The following is a 26,020-nucleotide window of genomic DNA, read 5'->3' as shown; positions in this document are numbered from 1 at the left end:
ATATATATATATATATGTGTGTGAAACTAAATCCAAGTGAAATGATAATCCAAGTAAAGTGATATTTAGATGTAAAAACTTTTAGAGAGACTGATTTAAACTTAAAAAATAAAGTTAATTATTGTGTCAAACTAGTTACTTTAAGCTGTTTTTCCATTCCCAGGCTCTGCTATGATCTGCTCAGTCTCCCTACTTTACTGATACTGGCTGCATTTCTGCTGATTGCTGGAGATCTGGCTTTAAGCCCAGCCTCCAGACATCTGTGTCTTTCAGTTTTAAAAATAAAACAAGATTACATAGATTATCTTGAGTCACATTCCTTTTTATCCAATCTTTTGGTGACCTGTTTTAGATTCCAAAGAAAAAAAAGAAAAAAAAAAAAGATTTAAAATTTAGTGTCCCTTAATTCAGACTGCTGATGTCTAATTTTTCTTCATTTTTTTTCATACATTGTATAGCGGGTAAAATAAATCCTGAACACAATTTTTTCTCAGTAAATATATTTCTAGATATCTTATTGACATGACATTTTTTACCAGATGTTGGTAGCAATTCCTACAATCAACACATACAGAGAAATCAAACCATAGATGTCCAGAAATAAAGTTATGTTTAGTAATGTGTAATGGCACAGGGAAAAAGCACTGAACATGTGAAGAAAGGGAGGTGTAAAAAGGCATGGAAAGCCAAGACACCATTGGAAATCTACCAGTAATTAGAAAGCAATCCTGCCCCTTTTCAGTGCGAATTAACATCAACAGGTTAAGTCCCAAATGATGGCCTATAAAAAAGGTGTCTCTGGTATCACACAAGAAACATCTCATGATGGGTAAAAGTAAAGAGCTTTCTCAAGACCTTTGCAATCTTATTGATGCAAATCATAATGATGGCATTGGTTACAGAGGGATTTCTAAATTTCTGAATGTTCCAGTGAGAACTATTGGGGCCATAATCGAGAAGAGGGAAGAACAGAATTTCACCATAAACCGACCATGACAAGATGCTCCTCGCAAGATTTCTGACAGAGGAGTGAAAATCATTATCAGACGATGTGTCCCAGAGCCAAAGACCACTTATGGAGAGCTTCAGAAAGACTGCAATTAGCAGGTACAACAGTAATGCACTCAACCGCCATTGCCTGCAAGCTCACCACGCAAGACTCCATTACTGAAGAAAAAGCATGTTGAAGCTTGTTTAAAGTTTGCTACACAACATTTAGACAAGCCTGTGAAATACTGAAAGATATAGTCTGGTCAGATGACACTAAAATTGAACTCTTTGGATGCCATAATGCATCATGTTTCAAGGTCAAATGGCACTGCACACCCCTCCCAAAAACACCATACCAACAGTGAAGTTTGGAAAAATGTACAAATAGATTCTTGATAAAAATCTGCTGCCATCTACCAGGATGATGAAGATTAAATGTGGGGGGTAATTTCAGCAAGACAATGACCGCAAACACACAGCCATGGAAACTCTTAATTGGTTAGAGAGAAAGAAGTTAAGGCTGCTAGAACGCCCCAGCCAATCACCTGACTTGAATCCAATAGAAAATCTACGGAAAGAACGAAAGATCAGAGTTCATAGAAGAGGGCCACGGAACCTAACCTGACCCCGCCAGATGGATTTGCTCCACATATCCATCTGAAAACCTTCAGTTGAAGTAATTTTGGGAAGGGGCGAAAATACTGGTTAGCTGATTGGCCTATGTTAGTGATAGACGGGCCAAATAAACCACTCAGATCAACGAAGCATATGACGTACTAACAGAGCGACGACGAAGAGGAGCCAATTGATAGATCAAACTCTTGCCGAAACCAGTCGGGAGAAGAGCAGAAACATATTTTCCTCTGAGAAAAGCCTCCAGAGCAGTGTTTTGCTCTTCTTTCAGTGAAGAAATACTGTGTAATTCCGATAAAACTTGCTCGATAGCCACGCTAACGCTAGTTTCATCGGCTGAAGTCGCCATGTTCTTTAGACTGACCTGTCGCGCTTCTCGTTGCGTCACACCTCAACCCGCCTCAAAGCCAACGCTGATTGGACGTTCGTTTGGTGAACGGCTCCAAATTTTCTTTAACGGATAGTAGCCAGACTGATCTGGGAGTGAAACCTTGAAAGCTCGTAGGATCAGGATGGTCTTGCGAGGCTACACGAAACCTTCAAGATTTGAAGACGGAAGGAATGGGCCAAAATCACACCTGGGCAATTCATGCGACTAATTTCTCCATACAGGAGGCATCTTGAAGCTGTCATTCCCAACAAAGGCTTTTATACAAAGTATTTAAGTAATTTCACTAAATGTTTTTATTACTTTCCCTGTATCATTTCAATTAATTACACATTACTCAATTTCTAGAAATTTATGGCTTGATTTCTTTGTATGTGCGGATTGCTTGTTACAGCATCTGGTGAAAATATCATGTCAATAGCACTTTTAGAAATTTCCATACTGAGAAAAATACTTATTTTGCCTGCTGTATATAGTATGAGAATAGTAAAATTATATTTCAGTTTGACTCGCTCAGTTTAAAGTTCTCTGTGTTTCAACGTCTTCCTGAATGTTTTTGGCAAAACTTTCTATTTTCTTTCATATTTCGGCCCCTCTTAGCTGTGTTCATACAGGCTCTGATCAGCTATGAAAATAAGCCAAGTACGAAAAAACTGTGATTGCAAAGCGGCCTGGGTGGTGATAAATCAGCCTAAGCAAATCCAGAGAAAAGGAGCTTTAATAAATGCATATTTGGAAAACATATGATTGTATTTAAAATTCAAACCGAGTTCCTTTTTTCTTACCGGAGGTCCTGGGAAGCCATCCAGACCTGGTTGTCCGTCGCTTCCTGAGGGACCCTGCTCACCCTTTGGACCCTGTATACCAGGAAAACCTGGGCTACCCTACAAACAATACGTAAAGTTATACAAAATGTAAACAAAAACACAGAAAGATAGAAACAAACTTTCAAACTAAGAGTAGTTTTGGATAAATCCTGTTGGTAAAGTTTAAGTGTCAATTTCATATCAAAATATCAAATAAGAAACATATATCATTCACAGAAAAGACATGATTTTCATATATCTGCTTCCTCAGTTGTCTGTAAAAAAAAAATCTAACATTTCCTTCATGCTTTTAAGCTCTATTCCAAACACTTTAACACCGAATTGTTAAAGATTCTTTTTAATTTTCTTTCCAATTTTTTTTTACTTAGAAACAGATGCTGACATTTACAGTAGATTAAATCTGAAAACTTCCCAAACCATTAAAAACAGAAGTTCACAACTTACATATGCAGATTTATTTGTTACGAAAGAATATGATTTGTAGATTAACTTCAAAATGTTTCTAAACCTAATTGACACATTAAGCTCTTATAATTACTCTCTGGAAAACCAGTTCACTGTAGCATGTTACTTACTGGTTGTCCAGGTAAACCAGGAGGACCCTGAAAGCACATTATTTATTTTGGTTATTTGAAGCTCCAGAAAAATATTCACAGCATATTTTTTCCCTTATCTAAATTTCTTTATGTTAAATTGTTACCAGTTGGCCTACGATAACGTCTTCATTATATCAGTACAATGAAACCAAGTCACTTTTAACATTTCTGCTCTAACAGATCTAATATCAGAAGCACATATAGTGTTACCTTTGAGGTTCATATTTTATTTGTAATATTAGAATATAGGAGTGATTAAGGCACCTGTATCCCTTCTGGTCCTCTGACACCAGGAAGTCCATTAGTGAAAGTCCCACTGGAGTCGTCCATGTCATCCTGTAAGACCAGATAAAAAGATTTCACGGCAAAGTAAAACAAAAGTGTTTTTTTTTTTGTTTGTTTGTTTTGTTGTATTGATGCATAGAAATACAATGTTGAGCCGAGTATTACAGGCTCGTGAACCCCATTAGATTTATTGTCTCCACTAGGCGTCTTCAAGGTTTTCCAGGCCAAGGACCCCAAACTGATGGCGAGATGGAGCGGAGACCCCCTAATTATATATATGGTATGAAATTCTGTTATATCAAACTGGTCCTATAGTCACTCTATTACAGATGGAGTAATGTAACGAAAGTATTTTCTCCCTGGGATTATTAAAGTATTTCTGATTGCTGGTTGATGGGACAGGTGTTGTGAATGAAACGGTGCCCAGCATGAAAGAGCTGGAGTGTCACTGAATGTGTGCATTGATGACTGAAAGACATCTTCTGCCTCCATTTATCTGTTTACTACAGTGTGTTGAATTCATGTTAATGTGGATTTAAAGACATGTCATAAAAAAAAAGTCTAATCAACAAAGACTTTTGAGACCCCCATGCAGTACCTCCGTGGGCCCCCTAGGGGTCACTGACCCCCTGTTGAAGACTTACGGTCTACAGCTTCAACAATTAACGTTGTTCCACTCTAAGTTCTAGTTAAAATTACCAGACCAAGAGGACTGAAGTAAGTCTATTCATTCTTCTCATCACTTCAGTTTGCTTCAGTGGTAAAAAAAAAAACAAAAAACAAAATAAATAAAAGAAATGTGTAGATCCGTTATGTAAAGTGTGCTGTTCTTTTAGCTTTCCAGTTTTGTGACTGGAAAAAATAAAAACAAAATGGGGAAAATGTTTTTCCATAGAATCTGATGAGATTTTGTTGCAAAACAAGGAAGCTAAGCCCAACTTTGCATAATCAGCACTTAGAGTCTAAATGGCTTACAGAAAGATATCAAACATGTCTGTTTGATATCAAAACAGACATGTTACAGCATGGCGGGAATCACCATAGCAACCACTGACTAGGCCGTTTAATTAGTCCTTTCTTATTTATTATAGTGTTTGTATTAAAGGTAGGTTCATTACTTTAGCGGCGCTCTGCATTTTATTCGCTTCATTAGGTTCAGGTCCTGCAGGTTTACCTCCTGTTGCTCCAGGAACAACGGCACCACAGTTCTGCTTCAGTAGCTCTAACAAATGGAATTGTTACAAACACCTACAGTAGAAGAGAACTTACAAATCCAACCCGATGAGCTGGTCCTGGAGGGCCTGGAGGTCCAGGAGGACCAACTGGTCCCATCGGTCCTGGAAGACCAGCCAGTCCAGGTTGTCCTGCAGCGCCGGGTAAACCGGGTTCTCCTGGAGCTCCCTAAGGAAGAAAAACATTGTTCTATTTAATGAATTAGTGTTTTAACTTTGAGAGTGATATGTTTGAAAATTAGAGGCCCAACAAAAAACAAAACATATGCATCAATCAGTAAATAAACTTCTGAGATTACATATGATGACAGAAATATGATCCTGTAATTGAAAACCACTCAAATAAAATACAGTTTATAGCATATGTAATAAAGTTCTGAGTTTTTTTAAATTAAGTTCAACATTAACAGGCAACGCAGCTTTTAGTTAAATCAAAAATAATAATAAAAAAAAAAAATCATAATTCAAACCTTTTCTCCGATTGCCCCTGGGAGTCCAAGCTCGCCCGAATCTCCCTAAAGAAATAAAAATAAAATCCTTTATAAGTCACAGGGAAATTTAAACTTTTTAAGTGTATGTAACATATTATCATACTACTGCCGCTGATGTACAGTAGGAACTTTTTCCATAAATACTAACTTATAACTTTAAATTGCTTCATTTTTATAAAGTAAAGTAGATAAATATTTTTTTCCATGTTGACTAGGCCAATTTATTTATTTTTTTGTAAAATCAAATTAAAATTGGTGGCTACCAGCAGCGTTACAATTCAGACTTTTAAACCAAAATCCATTTGTTTACATTTACAGATATATTTTATGTAAAAAAAAATAAATAATTGTATACATTTCCGTTAAACTCCTAATGGGATCTAGGGTTGTAATATATAAGAAAGTGTTAGTTCTAGCGAATCATTACCTTTTCACCCTTTGGACCAGGAGCTCCAGGGAGACCATCAGCACCAGGTAAACCAGGCAGACCCTTCAGTCCAAAAGATTAGGTTATTGGAACTTGATTCGGTTAAATCGGTTCTATCATTAGCATAACTACTTAAAAAATTAACAGCATGAAAACAAGAGGATCAAGATGAGTAGAATCCTTCAAATCGCTCCTGATTACATACAGATGGAAACGGTCCCACTTACAGGTTGACCTGGCTCTCCATCCTTTCCTGGGGGCCCAGAAGCTCCAGAGCTCACTGCTGTGTTTGCTGATGGGAAACCTGGAAGACCCGGGGGACCAGGCGGACCTGGTGGACCTGGAAGTCCCTGAATTAAGAAAAATGAATTCAAACCCATAAGAATATGTTTTCTTAGAATCACAGCAAATTCGTTCTATTTCTTACCCGAATGGATTCCAAATCGGGGAATCCAGAGGCCTCCATGTCTTCAAACGTCTGAAAAGTTTTACTCAGAATCAGTCGCAGAAAGTGAAGGAAGTTTTTATTAAATCATGACATTAGCCTGAGATGAACTCACAGATCTGAATCCTGTACCCGGTGGTCCTGGAGGTCCTGGGGGGCCCCGGGGCCCAGGCTGGCCCTCTCCACGGTCACCCTGTATGTGCCAGTCTTATTAGGACAACATCTTTCTGCAGGATTTGAACACAAAGCTTTCAACATTGGTAAATGTTGGAGTAACAAACCTTTTCGCCTTTCAGTCCTGGATCACCCGGAGTCCCAGGAAAGCCTCGGGGTCCCTGAGGCCCCTATTTAGTAAACAGATATGATCTTAGAAGCTCATATGTTTAACATCAAGCATAAAAGTCAGACTTTTTTAATTTTTCCAGAAAAAGCTTAAACTTCTTACGGTTTTTCCATCTTCCCCGGGATCCCCCTGCAAGAATAAAACAAAAACCTTGATTACTTCCAGGATTTCCAACGAAGGTCTAATTTAATTTTGTTTTGTTTTTTTTCAGTTTCTGACTTTCTTAAAAATCAAAGGTCCACCCACCGGTTCTCCATCCTCTCCTGGGGGTCCCTGAGGACCTGGTTGTCCAGGTGGGCCTCGGGGTCCAGGTACTTTTGAAACAACTGATCCATCACTTCCAACTGAATACTCAGTGGCAGGGCCTGGAGGACCAGGTGGGCCTGGTGGTCCTGGAGGGCCGGTGTCGCCCTTTTTGCCAGGATATCCAAAGCCTGCGCTCCCCTGGAAAAAAGGACGGGTTTAAGATCGTCTTATGAAGCTCTCATATGTCCGGATGTACAGCAGCAGAACAATAGCAATAACTTTTGAGTAGGTATATTCAGTCAGATGAAGAACTGTTAGCCGCTATAATTAGTTGCCAGTTGCTTCATGTTGCTTTTTGCAGCATAAAACATTAACCAGTAGGTCAAGCTAATATCCAAAGCTCTCCCGTCAAACTAATGCCAGCATAGCTACTAATTAGAGATTTGTTTTAATCAACAGCGCAAAAAAAATCAAGCAGTCTGTTATATCAGTTTGTTAGAACAAGTGGTTAAAGTGTATAGGGCAGTGACGAGATAAAAAAAAAAGTGGTTATAGTAAGAGATAAGTCCATCTGTTGTTTATTCCTCAACATCAAATCCTCTTTTTTTAGTTCCTAGTTTGGCGCATGTCATGGCTCTTCAATACCTATAAGGTTTATTAAACATCAACATTTATTGTTTGACCAGGTCTCCCTAGACACTTCATCCTATGTCATATCAGGAAATTGAGCTTTTTGAAACGAACAGTTTGTTAATATAAAGAAAATAAACCCAAATGGGGGGAAAAAAAATCATATAAGTGGCCTGGATTTAAGGCTTTAATAAAAATAGATACCTTATTAGCCTGAATATAAAATTTGTTTTTTTTTTCTTTTCTTAAAAACATTGCTAAAATATCGGGTCATCTTATGATATATATTCAGGGTCTAACCAATTATACAGATGACAGTTGTCTGGGATTGCTACACGAACGCAACAAGCAGAGGGCGCAATTTTTTTTGCGTAAAGCCAGTGACCTCATGGAGATGGAAAACTGTGGCTGGGGTCTTCTTTCTATCACAACAGCGGAGAACTGACAAGGATGCTGCAAATGGAGAGTCGCTGCCCAGAACCGAGTGGATCAGAAATCAGGCAAGTTTGCAGACATTTGAGGGAGAGTTATGACAACAATTTTAAAATAATGGTGGTCAATGCAGTGGAGGCACAAAACAGCTGTCAGCCAGCTAAGAAATACAGAGTTAAGGGCTGATTTCACTCCTGCAGTTATGATGCAGATTTTTGATTTATGTCCAATTTTGAAGATTGTTAGCTGTGGGTTTAGATAGGGCCGATGCGGTGAGGAAGTGGAAAAACGCAAAGGGGCAAGTTTGTGCGACAACGGAGGGACATGAGGGCAAAAAACTGTCGTCGTCGCAAATCTTGCTCTTCTACCTGGTCCATCTTCACCAGTCATACAAACAAATCAAGCCGGTAAGGAAGCAAACAGGAAATACGCACAGTGTAGAGCGGATAATAATAAATTCAATAATAATACATTTTATTTGTAATGCGCGTTACATTTAAGAAAAGAAATCTCAAAGTGCTACAGGTAAAATCACCATAGAAGGATGTAGCTTTGACCAATCAGAGGCCTCCTGTCTGCGGCATCGTAGGCGGTCAACTACAATTTTGGAGAAGTGCAGCAGATTGTCTGTGGACAGGTGGGGTGGGGGCATAAACCAGCCTTTACAGAGAGCAATGTCAGAAAATGACATATTTAAAAATACCGGAAAATTGTGAATAGCTAAAGAAAAGCTACCTTTTTCACGAGTGTATAGTGTATAAAGTGTAAAGTGTATATAATCCAGGCATGCAAAAGAGCTTAGCAAACATTTATGAAAAGAAACAGGCTGTCCTCACCAGCTTTTTTTTTTATTCCAGGATGCAACTTATGCATAGCCTTCATTCCCCTGAGTGGGTAATTGAAGTGTCCCTCTGTGAACTGTTAGCTTTGTTACAACAAGGTGGAAGCGATTGGGAACACAACTGAAATAGCTACGCTGCATGGGTTTCAAAGGCCAAACAGCTGCATCCAAGCTATATCTATGAGCGCAATGCAAAGCATCATGTACAGTGGTGTACAAAATGCCTACATTGGACTCAGCAGCCAGGCCTTTGTGTCCAAAATGGACGTCTGACCTTATTAATCCTCTTAAGAAACAATGGCAAAAAAGTCACACACACCAGAAGAACTGGATCCCTTACAACAGCAAAGATGGAGTGAGATTTAATCCAATCCTTTTTATTCTTTGACAGATCACCTAAAAGTGGCACTGCTGAACTCAAAATAAAAGAAAAAAATAGAAATATTGTGGATTTTAATTTCTTCCCTTTTGTTCCTGTGTCATAATGTACCTGTACTGTATGTGACACACAGTAAGCTAGCAGGAGAGAACATAGGAATCAGAGGAAGCATCAAATCCAGGATTTTGTTTTCAATGATAAATTTCTTTTTGAAAATAATCTCACTGAGAATAACAAATACCTGAAGGTTTTTTCTATAAAAATGAGAGATAACCATCACATACCTTTGCTCCCTTTTCACCAGGTTCTCCCTGAAAAAACAACAAAATAATACTTTAAATGAAGTCTGTACTACTACTGTAGACTCTTCCTGGACTAATATTAGGCTTTAATTTTTAATTATGATTTTTTTTATATATATAATAAACTAGACAAAAAAACAAACCAAAAAACTGTCATATGTATACACAATGTTTATACTGTATATCCCATTATCCTTTCTTCCTTTGCCTCATTCTTCTTCTTTCTTTGACTATTTGAGCTGATGCAATAAGTAAATGTTTCCACTGTGAGATCAATAAAATCAAACAATAAAATTCAACCCAACAGGAAATTCATTTCCAACTTCCTGAAATGTTCTTATTGTTCTGAATTATCCAAATAAAACTAGCTCTCTATGACAGAACTCAATAAACATAGAAACAGCTTCTAATATAAACTAAACTGTACAATTTATAAAAGAATAAGCATTTATGTGGTTGTTTGACTTTATGGATTCTAGCTCCCTCTAGTGTTGATTAGCCTGACTGCAGCTGTTCAGCTCAGTTCATTGCCATAAAAACTGCACTGACCTTGTGTCCACCGACTCCCCCCTTGTAGCTGATGCCTGCTTCTCCCTGCGGACCCCTCAAACCCCTCTCTCCTTTCGGTCCTTGGTCCCCCTTGTCGCCCTTTTCTCCTTTAACAAAGACTGCACCTGGAAGGTATTACCAAGAGGTATTACCAATCCATTAATATAGCAATAAAAAACCTTTCATAGATGATTAATGACCGGATCCAAAACAAAGAAAACAAACGGCACATATGATGGTCCCAAAGGAACAAGCTTATACTTCCTGTGTGTCAGTGCAGGAATCCTGCTGTGCTTTGCAGTAATTCTGTAATTTAAAGGCCAGGTGAAGATTTTAAGGTGGAAGAAGATCTCACACCCGCATGCATTGCTCTGATTTGACCCAATTTCACCTGAAATGCTTAATTTAACGGTAAATACGTCACTTTCAGAGAGCATGGTATGAAATCCTGCTGCTTGAAGGAATGAATTCTGTAAACATGTTTGAACCTGTATTATAGTAATGAGTTACAGACACGATGCAGTGTGAAATAGACCACCACCACCTCATAGCATTAAAATCCCATGTTAAAAACATCATTTTATCTAAAAAGGTTTCCAAAATCGTTCCCCTTTTCTAATGAGAGCAGATTTTATATCTTATAAGTAAAAGAAGGAAAGGTTATTTATATTATTTATGAAGCACATTTCAGTAGCAAGACAATACAAATTGTTATACATGTAAAAAAAAATAATAACTAGTAAAACCAACAGTGAAAAGTACACTGCAGTGGTAAAGAGGTAGTTAAATAAAGAATGAATATAAATAATTAAAACTAAAAAAAGAACAAAATTGAATTAGAAAATTATCATAACAAATATAAATAACAGCTTTAAAAAAAATTTCAAAAGCCACTCCAAACAAGTTCTCAAATCTTGATTTAAAGCATTTTAAGGTTTCAGCACTTTATTGTTCCAGATTAGTATGGAGGACCGCTCCTGCCATAATTAAAAATAATTATAAAGATATTTTTTCAACAATAGATAAATTATTCATAAAAAAATATATATTTTAACTTACACTTTTATTTTTTACTTTTCTTCTTGCTTTTATACTGACTTATTTTTAACCCACTGTTTTCTGTTATTCATTTTTATTGAAGTCTTTATTTTGTCTTTGTGTATTTATTGCAAGTGGAGTTTTTTTCCACTGCAACCTTTTTTATTTTTTCATATTTATTCACACCAACATTTTTAAAAATATGTTTTTATTTTTGTCTCATACTGATTTACACCACAACATTTTTAAAGCATGTTTTTACTTCACCATATAAATATTACTTTTCATTTTGTTTTAACATCCTTTTATTTCTGAAACAATGATTTATTTCTGCCTCTAACTTTTCTGTTTTTTTACCCAAAGGATTTTTATCTGCCCTTTTATTTCCTTCTCCCCTTTTTCCACTTTGTGTATTTTAACATCTTATTTTTAACGCAAAATTTTTAAACCATGTTTTTACTCCACCATAAAAAAATATTTTTTATATCATTTTAACCTTCTATTTCTTAAACAGTCATTTATTTCTGCCTCTAACTTTTCTGTTTCTCCTGCTCTTTTATTTCCTTCTCTTTTTCCACTTGGTACATTTCTACTTCGTGTTTTTTTACTTGTTCTATTTGTATCCGTATCTGGATACTTATCGCATCTCCAAACTCTTGCCATTTCACACCCTTAGTCAAAATGTTCTGTTCTACACGTCCTCTGACCAAAGACCAACCTGTTCACAAGTCCTGACTGTTTTAACAAAGAGCATAAAGAATTTAGTCAAAAGTGAAATAGTAATTCCTTTTTATGAATTATGAAAATCAAGACCAAACAAGCCCAATATGGCCTTTACTAAGGGATCAATTACTAGTTATATTTCAACTAGTGTAAGTGTAGAAAAAAACTCTCAGCACTCATTTTCTGTCCGTCTCTCCCATTTTTGTTCCATTTTTCCCCCCCAAAATTGTTTAAGTTGTAAAAGATTTGTATTTTTTTCCTGCACAACTCTGATGGTTTATCAAAACATCAAGTTGAGGTCTGACTTTGACTAAACCATTGCAGCAGCCTTATTCTTTTCATTTTCAGCTATTCTATAGTATCATTAGCTGCTGTGTTGGAGATCAGGATACTGCGGATGATCCAGTTTGAGGAGAGCTTTGATGGAACAAACATTTGTCTCTATAATAATTTGATATACAGGCGAGTTTAATGGATGGTCCACTGGATGCAAGACAAATAGGTCAGCCCAACTGATCAGTCCTCTTGGCAATGTGGTGCTGAACTTTATTGCCAAACATCTATGTTGGTTTCATCTCCCTTTCTAATGCAACTTTGCAAACTCGGGTTAAACAGCCATGTAGCTTCTTTTTTTTTTTTTTTCTTATCATACCTTACCTAAAGAAAAAAAAACACCTTTTAAGCAGCATAAACTGAGATAGAGCTCTTGTTGTTTGGGGTAATCTCTCAATACAAAGCACACTCTCACTTTGCTAGGACACCTTTGCTAGGATTTCATCCCCTGGGATGAGTTAGACAATGATGGACATTAAATCGATAGGAATAGACTCGATGAAGCTAGACTTTAGAGCAACAGCAAAAACCTTGTTTTTATTTTGTTCAACCCCTAAGAAGTAGACTCTCAAAACTGTTAGAGTTACTTAAAAAAAGCCTTTTGTATAAAACTGCTGGCCTGCTGCAGCCCATTCTGTACTACATGAATACTAAATAATAATCATGTGGTTTTATCGCTTCCTTAGTATTAAAATAAAACCTGTTTTAAAGGAAAATATTTCAAATATAAGAGGAATTTAATCTTGTAATCCTAAAATTATGATTTAAATGATTAAAGACATATAATTGCTTTAATTATAATTGAATGGTTATGCCTGAAACTGGGTGTGAGGAAGTGAAACTTATTTAATCATATCCCCTTCACCTTTCATGTAGTCCATAAGACCAGCAGTAATCCTGATTCCTATTTGACTTATAAATCTATACAATTTCAAAATTTTATTAAGTGAACAAATGAAAAAGTTTGTGTCCATATAAACATACATACATGCATTCAAACATGCCTACGCACATCTTCATTTATACAATTATTACCCATAGGCCACACAACCACAATCACAGCAAAAACATGTATGCACCCATTGAGTGACTGAGCGAACCCAGTGATGTTCACCACCCTTCTTCCATTTTATATCTTAAGAAAATCAATTGGAGTATTTTCTTAAAGTCTCATTCTTTGACATTGCTTTAATTTAACACTGAGGGTGTTTCACTTTTTATTGAAATGCACATTCTGTCCCTGTTTGTTTTAACATGTAACGTTTTGAAATTTAGATTATCTATATGAAACACTCTTAAATCTCATTTTATTTTTTATATCATTGCTATGTGTTGCTATGTGTTGCTATATGCAAAACATTTTTTGTTAAGCAATTTAAATTGTTTGGTCAGTAGGGGAGTAGTGGCCTAGTGATTAGAGCAGTGCGCTTGTGCTCTGAGAAGGTTTTAAGTATCCAGTTCGATACCCACAGCCTCAAGTATTGGTTCCTGAGCAAGACCCTTAACCCAGCACACTGCCTCCCGTGTGCCACACAATGGCAGCCCACTGCTCCCCAAGGAGATGGGTCAAAATGCAGAGAGTGAATTTCCCCTTGGTGGAACAATAAAGGGATTTACTTTTTCTTTTTTTCTTTTTTTTACATATAGTCTTAGTCAAGCATCTTCTGCTGCATTGCTCATTGAATCCACCAGATGGCGCCATTTACCAGCTAATCCATTTCTTGCAGCTCTTTTGTCTGCACCGCCACATGCTGTCACAAATAATGAATCTATTCAAAGACGTGAAACAACAAAACTATACCTGTAGAGCCACTAATGTGTATTATTTTTAATCAAGTTGAAAAATCCAGTGATTATTTAAAATTAACTGATGGCAAACAGCAGCTCCAAATTAATACCTTTTGATATTTGAGGCCCATGTAGGAAAAGTACTCATTCACATCTATTTACAGTAGTGTCAGAAATTGGAAGAAATTGTGTAAAAGCTTACCTGTTTCTAAGAAGGTTCCCTCTTCTCCTTTCCTGTCCAGTGGTGGCTGTGGGATAGGTGTAAGAGACGCCAAGGCTTTCTGCTGAAAAAACAAAACACAGATTCACATTTTAGAATGAAAGTAGATGCATGGTGGGTTTGCCCCTTCTTCTGCAGCTTCATCTTGACCTCCCACTGAGAAAAGCCTCTGTAAACAATGCTCCATCATGGGAAAAAAGTTTTTCCTTGTAAACATCAATCACAAACCCAAATGAGTCATGTTCTACAAACTACTTAAATGTTTGGGGACTGGAAGGGGTTTTGCTTGTACAAACCTTTACAAATGTCTCCCAGCTCTGCAACATGCTTTTTCACAGCACAACTGATTCAACATGGCACGCACAACTGGAGCAGTTAACGCCGCCTGTTTTCCTTCATTTGCTGCTAATTAACCCTGCATGTGTTGCAAAACGTTATGTTTACCTTGCCGAGGCTGGGAAGCAACACAGAACCCAAAAATATGATCCTCAGATCATCAGCAGATGAAAGAAAAAACCTTTGAATGTGAATTACAACGTACTCTGTTTAAATATTACAAGTTTTCAGCTTCAACGGGATGTTTATTTATTGATAATTCAGCTGAAAACTAAAACTCCTTCAGAGGAGCAATAAAATGTGGGGTGAAAAAAGTGTGTGTACCATTAAAATGCTTTATTGAAGGTTCAATCCAAGCATTCAGTATTTGAGTTGGAGTTTGTCAGCGTTCCAAATCCTGACTCATTAATATTTACCAACTTTAAACACCAAACCCTCTCCAGATCTGACTTCTACGATGTTAGTAAAGAGTTGTTAGATAATATATTTTCTTCCAGCAATAAAGTTATTTTATACATTTCAAACTGAAGGCTCCATCTGATTGCAGGGGAGCTGTGGTGTGGTGGTGGTTGGAGCAAGGTGTTTGCATTCTGAGAAGTCTGCAAGATCCCTGCATGAAATCCGACATCATGGTTCTCTGAGCAAAGCTTTCAGCCCCAGAGTGCTCATCTAGCGCTGCACAGAGGCTGCCCACTCCTTCCTACAGGATGAGGTACAAGCAGCAGACCAATTTGCACTGTAATGTAAAAAGTTAAATAAAAAAATTAAAGAGATATTTTATTTTTACTATGATGCCAACTCACTGCAACATTTTATTATCCAAAAGTTATATTTACTCTATGGGATTTTATTCTAAAAAGGATAGAAAGGATGATGGTGAGCACACATGAGAAACTTCTACTAGAACTGCATTTTGGATAAATATGAGGAGTAGGAGTGATTGCAGGCTGAATGCTGAAACACATCAAATGTCTAGAGTACGTAAATGAATTTCCAGCCTTATATCATTTCTGCTTGGGAGATCTGTACAGAATATTTCTCACGTCAAAATGTTAATGTTATGGTTCTCCCCTTTTGGACTTTGAGTTTTTGGTTATCTATGTCATTCTGCTTTGTTGATCTTTGATTTATTTTCCATTTTGTGTATATTTATGCAGTCTTGAGTTACTCTCTGGGGTCTGTCAGTGGAGCAGTGGGTAGCACTGCTGCCTTGCAGCAAGAAAGTTCTGGGTTAAATTCCTGGCCTGGGGTCTTTCTTCATGGAGTTTGCATGTTCTCTCTGAGCATGCGTGGGTTCTCTCCGGGTATACCAGCTTCCTCCCACAGTCCAAAAACATGACTGTTAGGTTAATTTGCTTCTCTAAATTCTCCTTAGGTGTGAGTGTATGCGTGAATGGTTAGTTGTCTCTGTGTTGCACTGCAGTGGACTTATGACCTGTCCGGGGAGGACCCCGCTTCTTGCACCAGCACTCCTCTTGGGATAAGCGTGACAGAAGATTGGATGGATAGAATTACTCTCTCTTGTGCCTATCTCCTTTCCCCTAGATTCCTTCTAGTCACTTCTATCCACATCTGCTCCATATCAGCTGATTACCTCAGTCTTTGTTCTGTCTCCCATATATACTCTCGCTGTGCAGTTCTTTATTGCTTGTTTCTTGTGGTTACTTAGTTCCCCATTTGTGCTTTCCCCTGATGTCTCCTGGTTTTTAGTTTCCTGCATTTTTGGTTCTTGGGTTTTGTCTGTTGCCTTTTGATTTAATTTAACCTGCAAGATCTTAAACTCTGTCTTTGGATCCTCAACCAACCTCCATCTAACCTGTATAATAATGATCTCATGTGGTAAAAAAAACATGATTTTAACAGGTGCTGGGGCTGATTTTATGTTCATTGTATGTCTACAATACTGTTTCTTTTCCATCACACAAATAAAGATAAAACAGGCAGACATGAGGCTAAAATCTTCTAACTTCTGACCTCACACAGATGGTCTGCCAACCAAAAAGGCATCAAAAACTGGTCTATTCCATCATAGATGAGTCTGTTAATATATTCGGCAGCTTGTTCCCTGAAAAAAACCCCCAAAACAAACAGAACACGAAGTTGATAAAGGTTTCGTTAAAACAGGACCATATAAATGTTGCAACCTTTGCAACAGTTTCTGTGTGATTTGTTTCCTCCTTAGTGGCTTCCCTTGATTCTGGCCACACTGTAGAAGATATTAGTCATATGCTGGGTTATTTGACTCATTGTTCTCCTGTTTACTCTCTGAAATCACACTGTAGTAACGTTCCTCAGTCTCCAGTCAACCAACCTATAAATTCATAGGCCTGTGGGAGGAAATGAGAACAGCAGCAGCAGATTTTTGTTCCCACTTTGTTCCCAAAACCTCATTTGGAATAAAGAGGTGAGAGTTTAGAAACTTTCAGAGAGGAGAAAGAAGAGGAGAAGAAGATGAAGACCCCCCAAAAGCCTTAATGTTATGCCAGTGTTGATAATTAAGTGTGTTTCTCAGCAGGGAAACATTCTCTGCTCCGTGTTGCATGGCACTGACTGAACTAAGAATCCTTCCTGGCCATTTCTCACTCTTTCAACTTGATTTAAGATTTATTGTGATTAGGAATGCTCTGCTCACTGAAACAATCCATCATGGCTGCTAATGACAGGTGGGAGGCGGAGATGCTTAGACATACTGTTGGGGAATGTGCTCACTGTAAATCTAATAAGAAAATGGTGGTGGATTTTACCAAATTTTTGAAAAGACCCGCCCTCTCCACTTAAAAAAAACAACACATGTACAGCACTGTACTCGCTCCAGAAATGGAACGCCTATTAAAGTGAGCAAGAGCATGCACAAGCCCATTTCTCCTCAGTTTAAAAGTTGCTGTTTGCATCGCTCATACAAGCTTACTTTCCAATGGAGATTTGCAATTTTTCCACTATGTCAGACTCACCACCGGTAAGTGAAAATGTGGACGAGCACGTAAGACGACCTTCCGTAAACATATCACCAGATTGATTGACACTTAGGAGGACCACTTATTTTGATGATCCACCCCGAAAAAGAACATCCTTCATTAAAGGTTTGCAACTTTTTGCTTCGGTAAAACAATGTTCCAAAACAAAACTGTTGGACCGTTATGCTCCAACCAGAACAACGAAGCCAGGCGATCAGCTTTGTGGAACACAGGATAGATTCTAGGTGTCTCCTCTAAAGTTCTCCTTGGCTTAAGTACAAAGGAATGGAGGTAACCTTAACCTTAGTGCAATGTCCTTGAGAGCTTCTATCATGCAACCTTTATATCCATCTCTTTTCTAAAACACCTGAGTGAGGAAAACAGCTCATTACCAGGCCTCTGCAGAGCTTAATCACCTACTGATGAGGGAATTCACTCATTTGTTTCTCTTCAGCTCAGCCCAGAGTTTGCCCCCCAGGGTGTAGTTTTGGGACATGGAGTGATCATGTAAGAGAGTTAATTTAGTTTCTGTCTAACCTTTTCTGTCTCAGCATTGTCATAGGTTCAGAATAATTATCCAGTAGAAAAATACCAAAGAAGAAGAACTGTCAGTTTTCTGTCCAAGGTGCCCTGTTTTCGTTCAACCAATGCCTTCATTGTAAAGACGTCCAAACGCCATCTACTGTGACAAACTTCCTTGGTTCTTTGGAACAGCATCAGGTGCTCTGCATCACAGATCTGCTACTTGCAATTAATGGTCTATATCATCCTTCTTAAGTCAACTTCACTTAAAGCTAAATATATGATGAAATTATACCCGTTATATCAATTTGTTATGAAATAAAGCTGTTTTCTTCCAATCCTGAAACCATGCACTTGTTTTCATTGTGAAGCTGCCTCTCAGAGAGTTCTCATGGCCAAAAAAAGTTTTTCATTACTTAGACATTAACTAAAAAATTAAAGTTTCTGACCAGTGCATATTAGCTTCACGAAAATATCCCTTTGTCTTAACATTCATCTAGATTAATTTCACTCAACCTCACATTATTCCTCCTCCCTGATCGGAGAGAGTTTAGTTTGTTAACAGTGCAGGCCAAGCCTGGTTAAGGTAGGTTCTTCCTGAAGTGAAATAACAGTTTGAGGTTGATTTTGATAAACAAATACTGTTATAACATAGTTAGAAGCTAAGAAAAGTAATTTTGCAGGATACAGGATCTTTAAAAACGTAAAAAGTTTTTCCAGTTTTAATGCAGATACTCTACCTTCCTCCCTTCTTCATAACCGTGTTCAATTATTTCATGTTTTAAAGGAAAAGTCCGGTCAACAAGGAATAATCAATGGATCATTATTTGTACCTAAAACTGAAACGTTTGCATTGATTTAATAAATTTAGTGTTAATCAGTAAAAAAAAAAAAATTGTCACGATTATTGAGTCCAGTAACGGCCATTTTTGCCCAAATATAGTAACACCTAACTCCTGACATCTTCCGGCAGTGCGGTAAGCCTGGCGCCATTCTAACACAATAATTATTTGTGTTATTTAAAGGACTAATGTCATGCTAATATCTCAGCATGATCTGGAAAAATGAATCCATGCGTTTATTTTTAGTCGAATTGATTAATGCAACGGTGTTTTCACAGGTCTGCCTAAAAAGTGGATCAGACAGCTGCAGCTGATCCAGAACGCTGCTGCCCGTGTCCTCACTAAGACTAAGAAAGTAGAGCACATCACCTCAGTTCTAAAGTCCTTACACTGGCTCCCTGTATCTCAGAGAATAGACTTTAAAATACATCTGTTAGTCTATAAATCTCTGAATGGCTTAGCACCTAAATACATCACACACTTGCTATCAGTGCATCAACCCTCCAGACCACTCAGGTCTTCTGGCTCCAGCCTGCTCTGCATACCTAGAACCAGAACTAAACATGGAGAAGCAGCATTTAATTCCTATGCTCCACTTATCTGGAACAAACTTTCAGAAAACTGTAAAAGTGCGGAAAGCCTGAGTTCCTTTAAATCAAGACTAAAAACACATTTGTTTAGGATTGCCTTCGACTGTTCTAGATAAACAGTTCAACTAAAACATATTTTCTTTAGTCCAACTGTTTTTAATATTTTTTGTTTCTGAATTTTTTATTTTATTTTATTTTTCTTCCTGTATTTTAATAATGTAAAGCACTTTACATTGTCTTTATACTGAATTGTGCTATACAAATAAATTTGCCTTGCCTTGCCTTGCCTTATGTTTTCAAGATGACTTGGATAAAAGCGCATTGGGTCAAACACCAGGTACAGCACTGGGACTTGATCAAAACATGGATGTCTCCAGTAAAGCACATTTAAATTATTCTTAATTAAAAATAATTATCATTTATCAAAGAGTATGTAATAATTTAAAGCACTTTTAGAAGTTTGTATTCTGAATATGACCGAACTTTTACTTTCATGTCTTTCTTGTTATTAACTATTCATGTAAAAATAGCTTCTTAACTTTGGCAGCTACTCCCATTTGTAAAGCAGTGTTCACATGATGTTGCAACAATTCATAAACCATGGTGATTCTAATGATGGTCCCAAAGCATGCACAGTTTGGGATCATGCTTAAGGGGGCTCTCTACACCAGCAGTGAACCGTTAAAAACTCGCTCCGCCATCCATCACTATGAATTCCGGGCAGACGAAATGGAAAGTCTCACCTCTGCTCTCCGCCTCTGACTGCTCTCTGTCTGGACTTGTCTTAATTGCACAGGTTGGACGACTGAGCAGAGGATGAGATGAGATGCGTGAACAGATCCTCATCAGATAGAAAAACTTTGGCAGGTGGACATTAAACACCAGCTGTTCCCTCTAACATTACATATCATTCGACAAGTTGATAACAGACGTCTGCAAGGGTGACAGAAAGAGAATCCTCATAAAAGCTGCGGAAGAGCGAGGAAACCAGAGGAGCCGTCCCAAATGAACTACCTGACCTTAACCTAAAACTTTCCTCTGCGGCTTTATTTCCCCGGCCATTGGTTCCTTAATGCATATTAATGGAGAAACCAGAGGAAATACCAAAACCTGGGGGTGAGGGGAGCCTTCAACTTGGATCGGATCACGTCCAAATTTACATCTGGTTTTCCTACAATCTATAGGGGCAAATGCATTATGCTCACTTGTACTTTTGGAAGCTGTGCTAGTCTTCAGGAACATCTCTGGAAAAGGTTGGGTGCATGAGTGTGAGTGGGTGTCTGCAGCATGAGAGTGCAAGGGACACAAAGCAGAGAGAGGGAAGCAATCTAGATAAAAAGAGACAAACATGCAGATAAAGGCTGTGAAAGTCAGGGAAGCTTAATGACCAGCTGCTAAAAACAGAGAGCAAGTGATCCTGGGAGAGGATCTTATCTGTGTAAAAAACTTATTTTAGTTTGTAGGTAAGGAAAAAAGTTTCCAAATGTGGAATATAGACTCAGCTCAATTTTCTGGAACCAACTCAGCTGGTTTTGATCTTCCTTCTGGGATAAGTGTTCTTTCACTTATACAGAATAACCCAAGGCTTCATTGGCACCAATAACAGAGCTCATACTGCTGTCCATGACTTATGTATAACATATACAGCCCAGCCTGCCTTAAGCATCAATGTGCTTTCATGCAATCACCTCCTAACATCTGATGAAGTTTTAAAGCAAGCAGGGTGAATGTTTCTGGATAATAAAACCACCAAAAAAAAAATAAAAACTTTTCATACCATGTTTTGCTCTTTCTCTCTGTGAGAATTTGCATGTCTGGTTTCTTCGTAGCCACTTCCTTCTCCTGAAGCCTGCGGAAGCCAATCACATGTTTAATTCATGCTTTACAAAACATTTTCTTTGCAGTAAAATAACTGCATCTTGAGCACAAGGCTGATAAACATATTCAGAGATGTTTTAATTGCCACGCTGCATAAAACTGCAATGTAAATAAGTCATTTTTTCTCAAGATACGTGCTTTTGAGGTGAAATAGGAAAAAACACTGCATTGTCTTATTTCAAGTGCATATTATCTAATTATCTTACTTTTATTCCATTGGAAAATCATCTTATTTACCTACCCAAATTAGGGGTTAATACCCTTAATTTAAGACATTTTGCTTATTTCTAGATAGTTTTTGCAGTGCATATTGCTGTATTTATCATCTATGTTCCTATTCCATTATTTTTTGGTCTAAAATAATCCTTTAGTTGAACAAGATGTCTCTTCTAACTTGAAGGGACTTGGATCGCATCGGTAAGATCAGGGAAATAGGAAGGAAATCTTCAACCTCCACGATATGAAGAAAAACACCAAAGAATACTGGTGGAAAACAAAATACTAACCAGTCATGAAAAAATGCAAAAGCAGACATAATTAAGTAAATTATTCATGAAATAATGGTATTTGCCCATGTTTGCCAATAGAATAAGATGATGTATGTTAGAAATAAGAAAAAAACAATCTATTATCTTATTTGAATGTAATTATCTTTTTATGAAGGAAAGTGCATTCATTCCATTGGCAAACTGCATTTTAGCTCCTAATTAAGGCCAATTACACTTATTTTAAGAATTTAGTACTTATTCTTTTAGATTAGTTTGTTCACTAAATTATTGAATTGCTCTAAAGCTCATAAAAAAAATTAACTTATTGTAATTCACCTATTTTTAAGAGTACAAATCCATTACAAAGGCAATGACTTTCATCAGAATGTTACTATAATTACAGATACTTATGGTTTTTAAGTGAATTGATCAGAATTGGGTCGTTGAGTGAAAAAGTAAGTTATGGGTCACATGCTGTTCTGAAAAATAACTTTCTGGTGTTTGTCCCTTGTTGTATAAATGCCCCTGGTTAAGAAAGATGTACCTTAATAAAAGTTTCAGGACCAACCAGCTATAAATCTATCATTTTTTTTCCTGTTAGTATTCATAAACAAATAATAATAATGATTGTTAAGGTTAAAAGTTTATCTGTAACACTTCATATCTTCCTGATTATTGTTTACAAAACATCTTAACATATGATGAGAGCAGGAGATGAAGTCAGGAGGAGTTTAATGTGGTTTTAAGAAGCAGAACAGCTGTGATTGTTTCATTAAATACATGCTCAGGCTGTTGGTGGGCTGTGGTGAAGCACCTGTGTTTGAGTGTGGGTGGTCAGGGTCAGGAGAGCTCCCCTCTCTAACAGCGGGGGAAATACTTTAAGTTTCTAATCTTCTGCTAATTCTTACAAATACACAGCCTCAAATTTTCATGGTGGCTTAATTATATTGTACATCCATGTGTAAAAGGAATTAATCCCTAAAAATATGCTCTGATTTGCTCGTCTCACTGATAGCTTATGAACATGGAACAAATGTAGTGGATCAATTAAACTGAGTTAATTAACACTTTTCAAATGTTAATTTATTTATAAAGAGAATTTATCAAAACCACAACGCAACATCATTCAGGTGAAACCTGAAAAAAACCACCATTCACCAATGTCCTGAAGAAGCAAAGCAGCCCCAGAGCATCATAATACCACCACCGTGCCTCAAATAAGGTATAATAATATTTTTATTTGAAAAAGTTTGTTTTTTTTAGACCTGATATGAAGGAACATGCTTAACAAAAAAGGTCTGGGTTTGTTTCATAAGTCCAGAGAACATTTTTCACTTATTTTTGCTAAATGTCAGACATCCTTTGATGCTCTTTTTGGTCATCAGTGGTCCTGGTCTTAGTATTGTCCCCATTGAGCCCACTTTTTCCCAGTCTCTATTTTCTATTATTGTGACTAAAATGGGGTACTTAAAGCCAACAGAGCATTATCTGATGTTCTGGGTTCTTCTGTGAATGCCTGGATTAGTTAAAATGCTCTCTTAGAGTGATGTTTAGTAGGCCACACATGGGAAAGTTTACCACTGTTTCATGGTTTCTTCAATTATGGAAAATGGTTCTGCTGTGGTTCTCTGGAGAACCAAAGCTATTGAAATATCGTTTTTAAGGATAGATGTTAGCTAATTTGTTTCCACAACATCTTTATAAATTGGAAAATCCTCCAATCAATGGTTTTGAAATTTTAACACAAAAAGGTCAGCTGTAGAAAAAAAACATTGCAGTAAAATAAACTAGAGTCGCCTTTAAAATCACACAATCTCCCCTTTGAAAGTATATCTTTTTTTATTCTAAAAAATTATTTTATTATTTAACAGAATTCCTCATTTCCATCAATATATTTTTTAATTGTCTCTTAAAATTGGACATATTCAGTTTACTTCTACAATTCCTCTTCCTGCAATTACCCTAATCCCCCTCTAGGAGGTGAACCCCTCACTTTGGTAACCACTGCTTTATTCTATCTTCTAGCCTACTTCAAACAGTAAGATGGATTCAGTAAAGGAGATTTCCTGGTTCTCTGGGTCAGGCATCAACCATCAGACATTGTCGGTTGAATAAAAAAAGACCTAACTTACAATGTAGCCAAAAAAAAAATATATATATATATATTACCAGAATAATAATAATAATAATGTTATCGAATATGGATTAAGTCAGGCCCCATACCCCCTACCCCAAAAATAAGGATCTCATTTTCAATTATTTTTTGGGACATTTGCACAATTAGTAAATAATCCACACATGAATAAATTAACTGATTAATTAACTGACGAGTAAATGTTGAACAATCAGTAATACATTGTCCTGCATCATATTTACAGTAGGGGTTATTTGCTCAGCCTAAGCTTCAGCAGATGGACATTTTAACTTGATTATGTTGAGTTTAGAGTCAGGAAGATGTTATTCAACAAGAAATACCTTCCTTAACCTTGTGAAACGAAACATGTGCTGCTCCATCAGAGGAGCCGCAGAAAATGAAATGCATACAGTTAGTTATCTCCAAAAATGTGATTAGATTGAACTCACCATATCCGAGTCATCGTCCTCCTCGCAGAGCCGCTCCGCAGCACGGGGGTCTCCCACCACCCTCAGCTCACTGATCGCACCCTGAAACACAACACACCTCCAGTGTTTGATGTGCAATGGGACATATAATCATTCACACACAAGAGGTGTTACTCCGGACCTTATAAACAGGGATGTTTGTTTCTTAGCTTGTTGCTGTGGTTTCCAGACATTCCTGGGAAATTCCCTGTCTTTGCTAAATCAGTGGATCCGTTGAAGTCTTTGATTTTAGCCTGTATCTGTGGAAAGCGCTTCTATTTGTACCTCAAACATACAATCTGTTAATCTGATGCTGTGAGACCCCCTCACACTCACAGCATCCATCATATCTGCTTTGCTATCAATGAGCCATTAGCAGAGTCTGTGGGGGAGCTTTGTCCCCGACTGTGTTTAAAGACGAGTCTTTGGTAAAAAGAATTCATTACCAGTGTGAAGCATTAAAAAAGAGTTTATCCAAATTCAGCAGAAATTAATCTCCTATTTCAACCCTCTCTGTGTAGAGCCTGTTATGGCTGAATTTGGGCAGACCTTTTCTGTTAAGGGGCCAGATGATCCGTCAGATTTTCATAATAAATCATAAGACTGTTTTTAAAAAAAAATTCAAAATAACTCATTTTCTGGTTTTTTATTTATTTATTGGGAGGGAACCAATATCTAAAGCATCTTTAACAGATCATTTTGTTGAAAAAAATTCAGCCCTAAACAAAAACTAAGTTTTACTACCAGGACTGCTGGAGTTGTGAAGGCCTACAGTAAATAAAGTCTAAGCTTCCTTGAATGTTTTAGAACTTCAAACCTTCCCAGACTTCTTTAATCTCAATCATTTTAAGTCCCTTTGTGGCCTATAAATAATAACTTAAAACCAGTTAGTAACAGAGTTTGGCCACTTCATAAGAAAACAAACAAATATTGTATTGCTATCTATGTAGGATCCTTTACTGATTAAAGCCTCCATCATCCTTTAATGTTCAGCTATGGTACTGGGATGTTGTGCATTTTATCATTCAAATCTGACACCATTCGCTGTTTGTTTGAAATTCAACAGCCCAATAGGAAATGATCTATGCTTTGCTTGGCTTGTTTTTTTGTTTTTTTTTTTAATCTGGAAATAGTTGTGTTTGATTTAAAAGGATTGATATTTTGTCTGCTGCAAGGTACCTCAATAGAAACAGGATTTAAATAACGCAAAGCATCAACCTTAAAGGGTCTCAAACACCATGTTTCAAACAATTAGGTCTAGTGTTAATTCATGTCAATATAGAGCTAAAAAAAGTATCCGGAGTTGGTATTAGAGTGCGTTATAAATAACCCTAGCATGGTATGCATGGTATGGTTTACACAAATATTTAAAAGCTTTGTTTAAAACTATTTCCTTATCAAATATTATAGATATATGTCAAAAAAATCATTAAAATGAATCAATTAGAGCTAAGATTTTAATAGAGAACTGTGATGATTAAAAAATATGGCTCTCACATAACTGTGAAAACAAAGAAATTATATAAAAATGCATCCATCCATCCATCCATCCATCCATCCATCCATCCATCCATCCATCCATCCATCCATCCATCCATCCATCCATCCATCCATCCATCCATCCATCCATCCATCCACTAAAGAAATGCAGAAAAATGGCGGTTAGGCTTT

The 26,020-nt window shown here is 37.1% G+C and overlaps 1 protein-coding gene across 3 annotated transcripts in view; it reads right to left on the bottom strand.

Moving 5' to 3' along the window:
- Window positions 1-26,020, bottom strand: part of col18a1a (collagen type XVIII alpha 1 chain a) — a 120,913-nt gene that overhangs the window by 17,519 nt on the left and 77,374 nt on the right. For 2 of the 3 annotated variants that reach the window (XM_038282928.1, XM_038282925.1), the window contains 17 exons: window positions 24,332-24,412; window positions 21,160-21,231; window positions 14,121-14,202; window positions 10,037-10,161; window positions 9,470-9,496; window positions 6,904-7,101; window positions 6,760-6,786; window positions 6,596-6,658; window positions 6,430-6,507; window positions 6,297-6,347; window positions 6,097-6,219; window positions 5,870-5,932; window positions 5,422-5,466; window positions 4,989-5,120; window positions 3,699-3,770; window positions 3,414-3,440; window positions 2,797-2,895 (listed from right to left, as the gene is read on the bottom strand). In XM_038282928.1, coding sequence (XP_038138856.1) covers window positions 2,797-2,895; window positions 3,414-3,440; window positions 3,699-3,770; window positions 4,989-5,120; window positions 5,422-5,466; window positions 5,870-5,932; window positions 6,097-6,219; window positions 6,297-6,347; window positions 6,430-6,507; window positions 6,596-6,658; window positions 6,760-6,786; window positions 6,904-7,101; window positions 9,470-9,496; window positions 10,037-10,161; window positions 14,121-14,202; window positions 21,160-21,231; window positions 24,332-24,412 — 1,365 coding nt within the window. The remainder of the gene's footprint in view (window positions 1-2,796; window positions 2,896-3,413; window positions 3,441-3,698; window positions 3,771-4,988; window positions 5,121-5,421; window positions 5,467-5,869; window positions 5,933-6,096; window positions 6,220-6,296; window positions 6,348-6,429; window positions 6,508-6,595; window positions 6,659-6,759; window positions 6,787-6,903; window positions 7,102-9,469; window positions 9,497-10,036; window positions 10,162-14,120; window positions 14,203-21,159; window positions 21,232-24,331; window positions 24,413-26,020) is intronic. The other variant, XM_038282926.1, reaches the window with a different exon arrangement.

The sequence above is a fragment of the Cyprinodon tularosa genome, unplaced genomic scaffold (assembly GCF_016077235.1).
Source record: "Cyprinodon tularosa strain WSP-4 unplaced genomic scaffold, ASM1607723v1 ctg189, whole genome shotgun sequence".
In the NCBI taxonomy this organism is placed as follows: Eukaryota; Metazoa; Chordata; class Actinopteri; order Cyprinodontiformes; family Cyprinodontidae; genus Cyprinodon; species Cyprinodon tularosa.
Note: the sequence above shows the minus strand (reverse complement) of the source record. Positions and strands in the feature narration are given on the sequence as shown.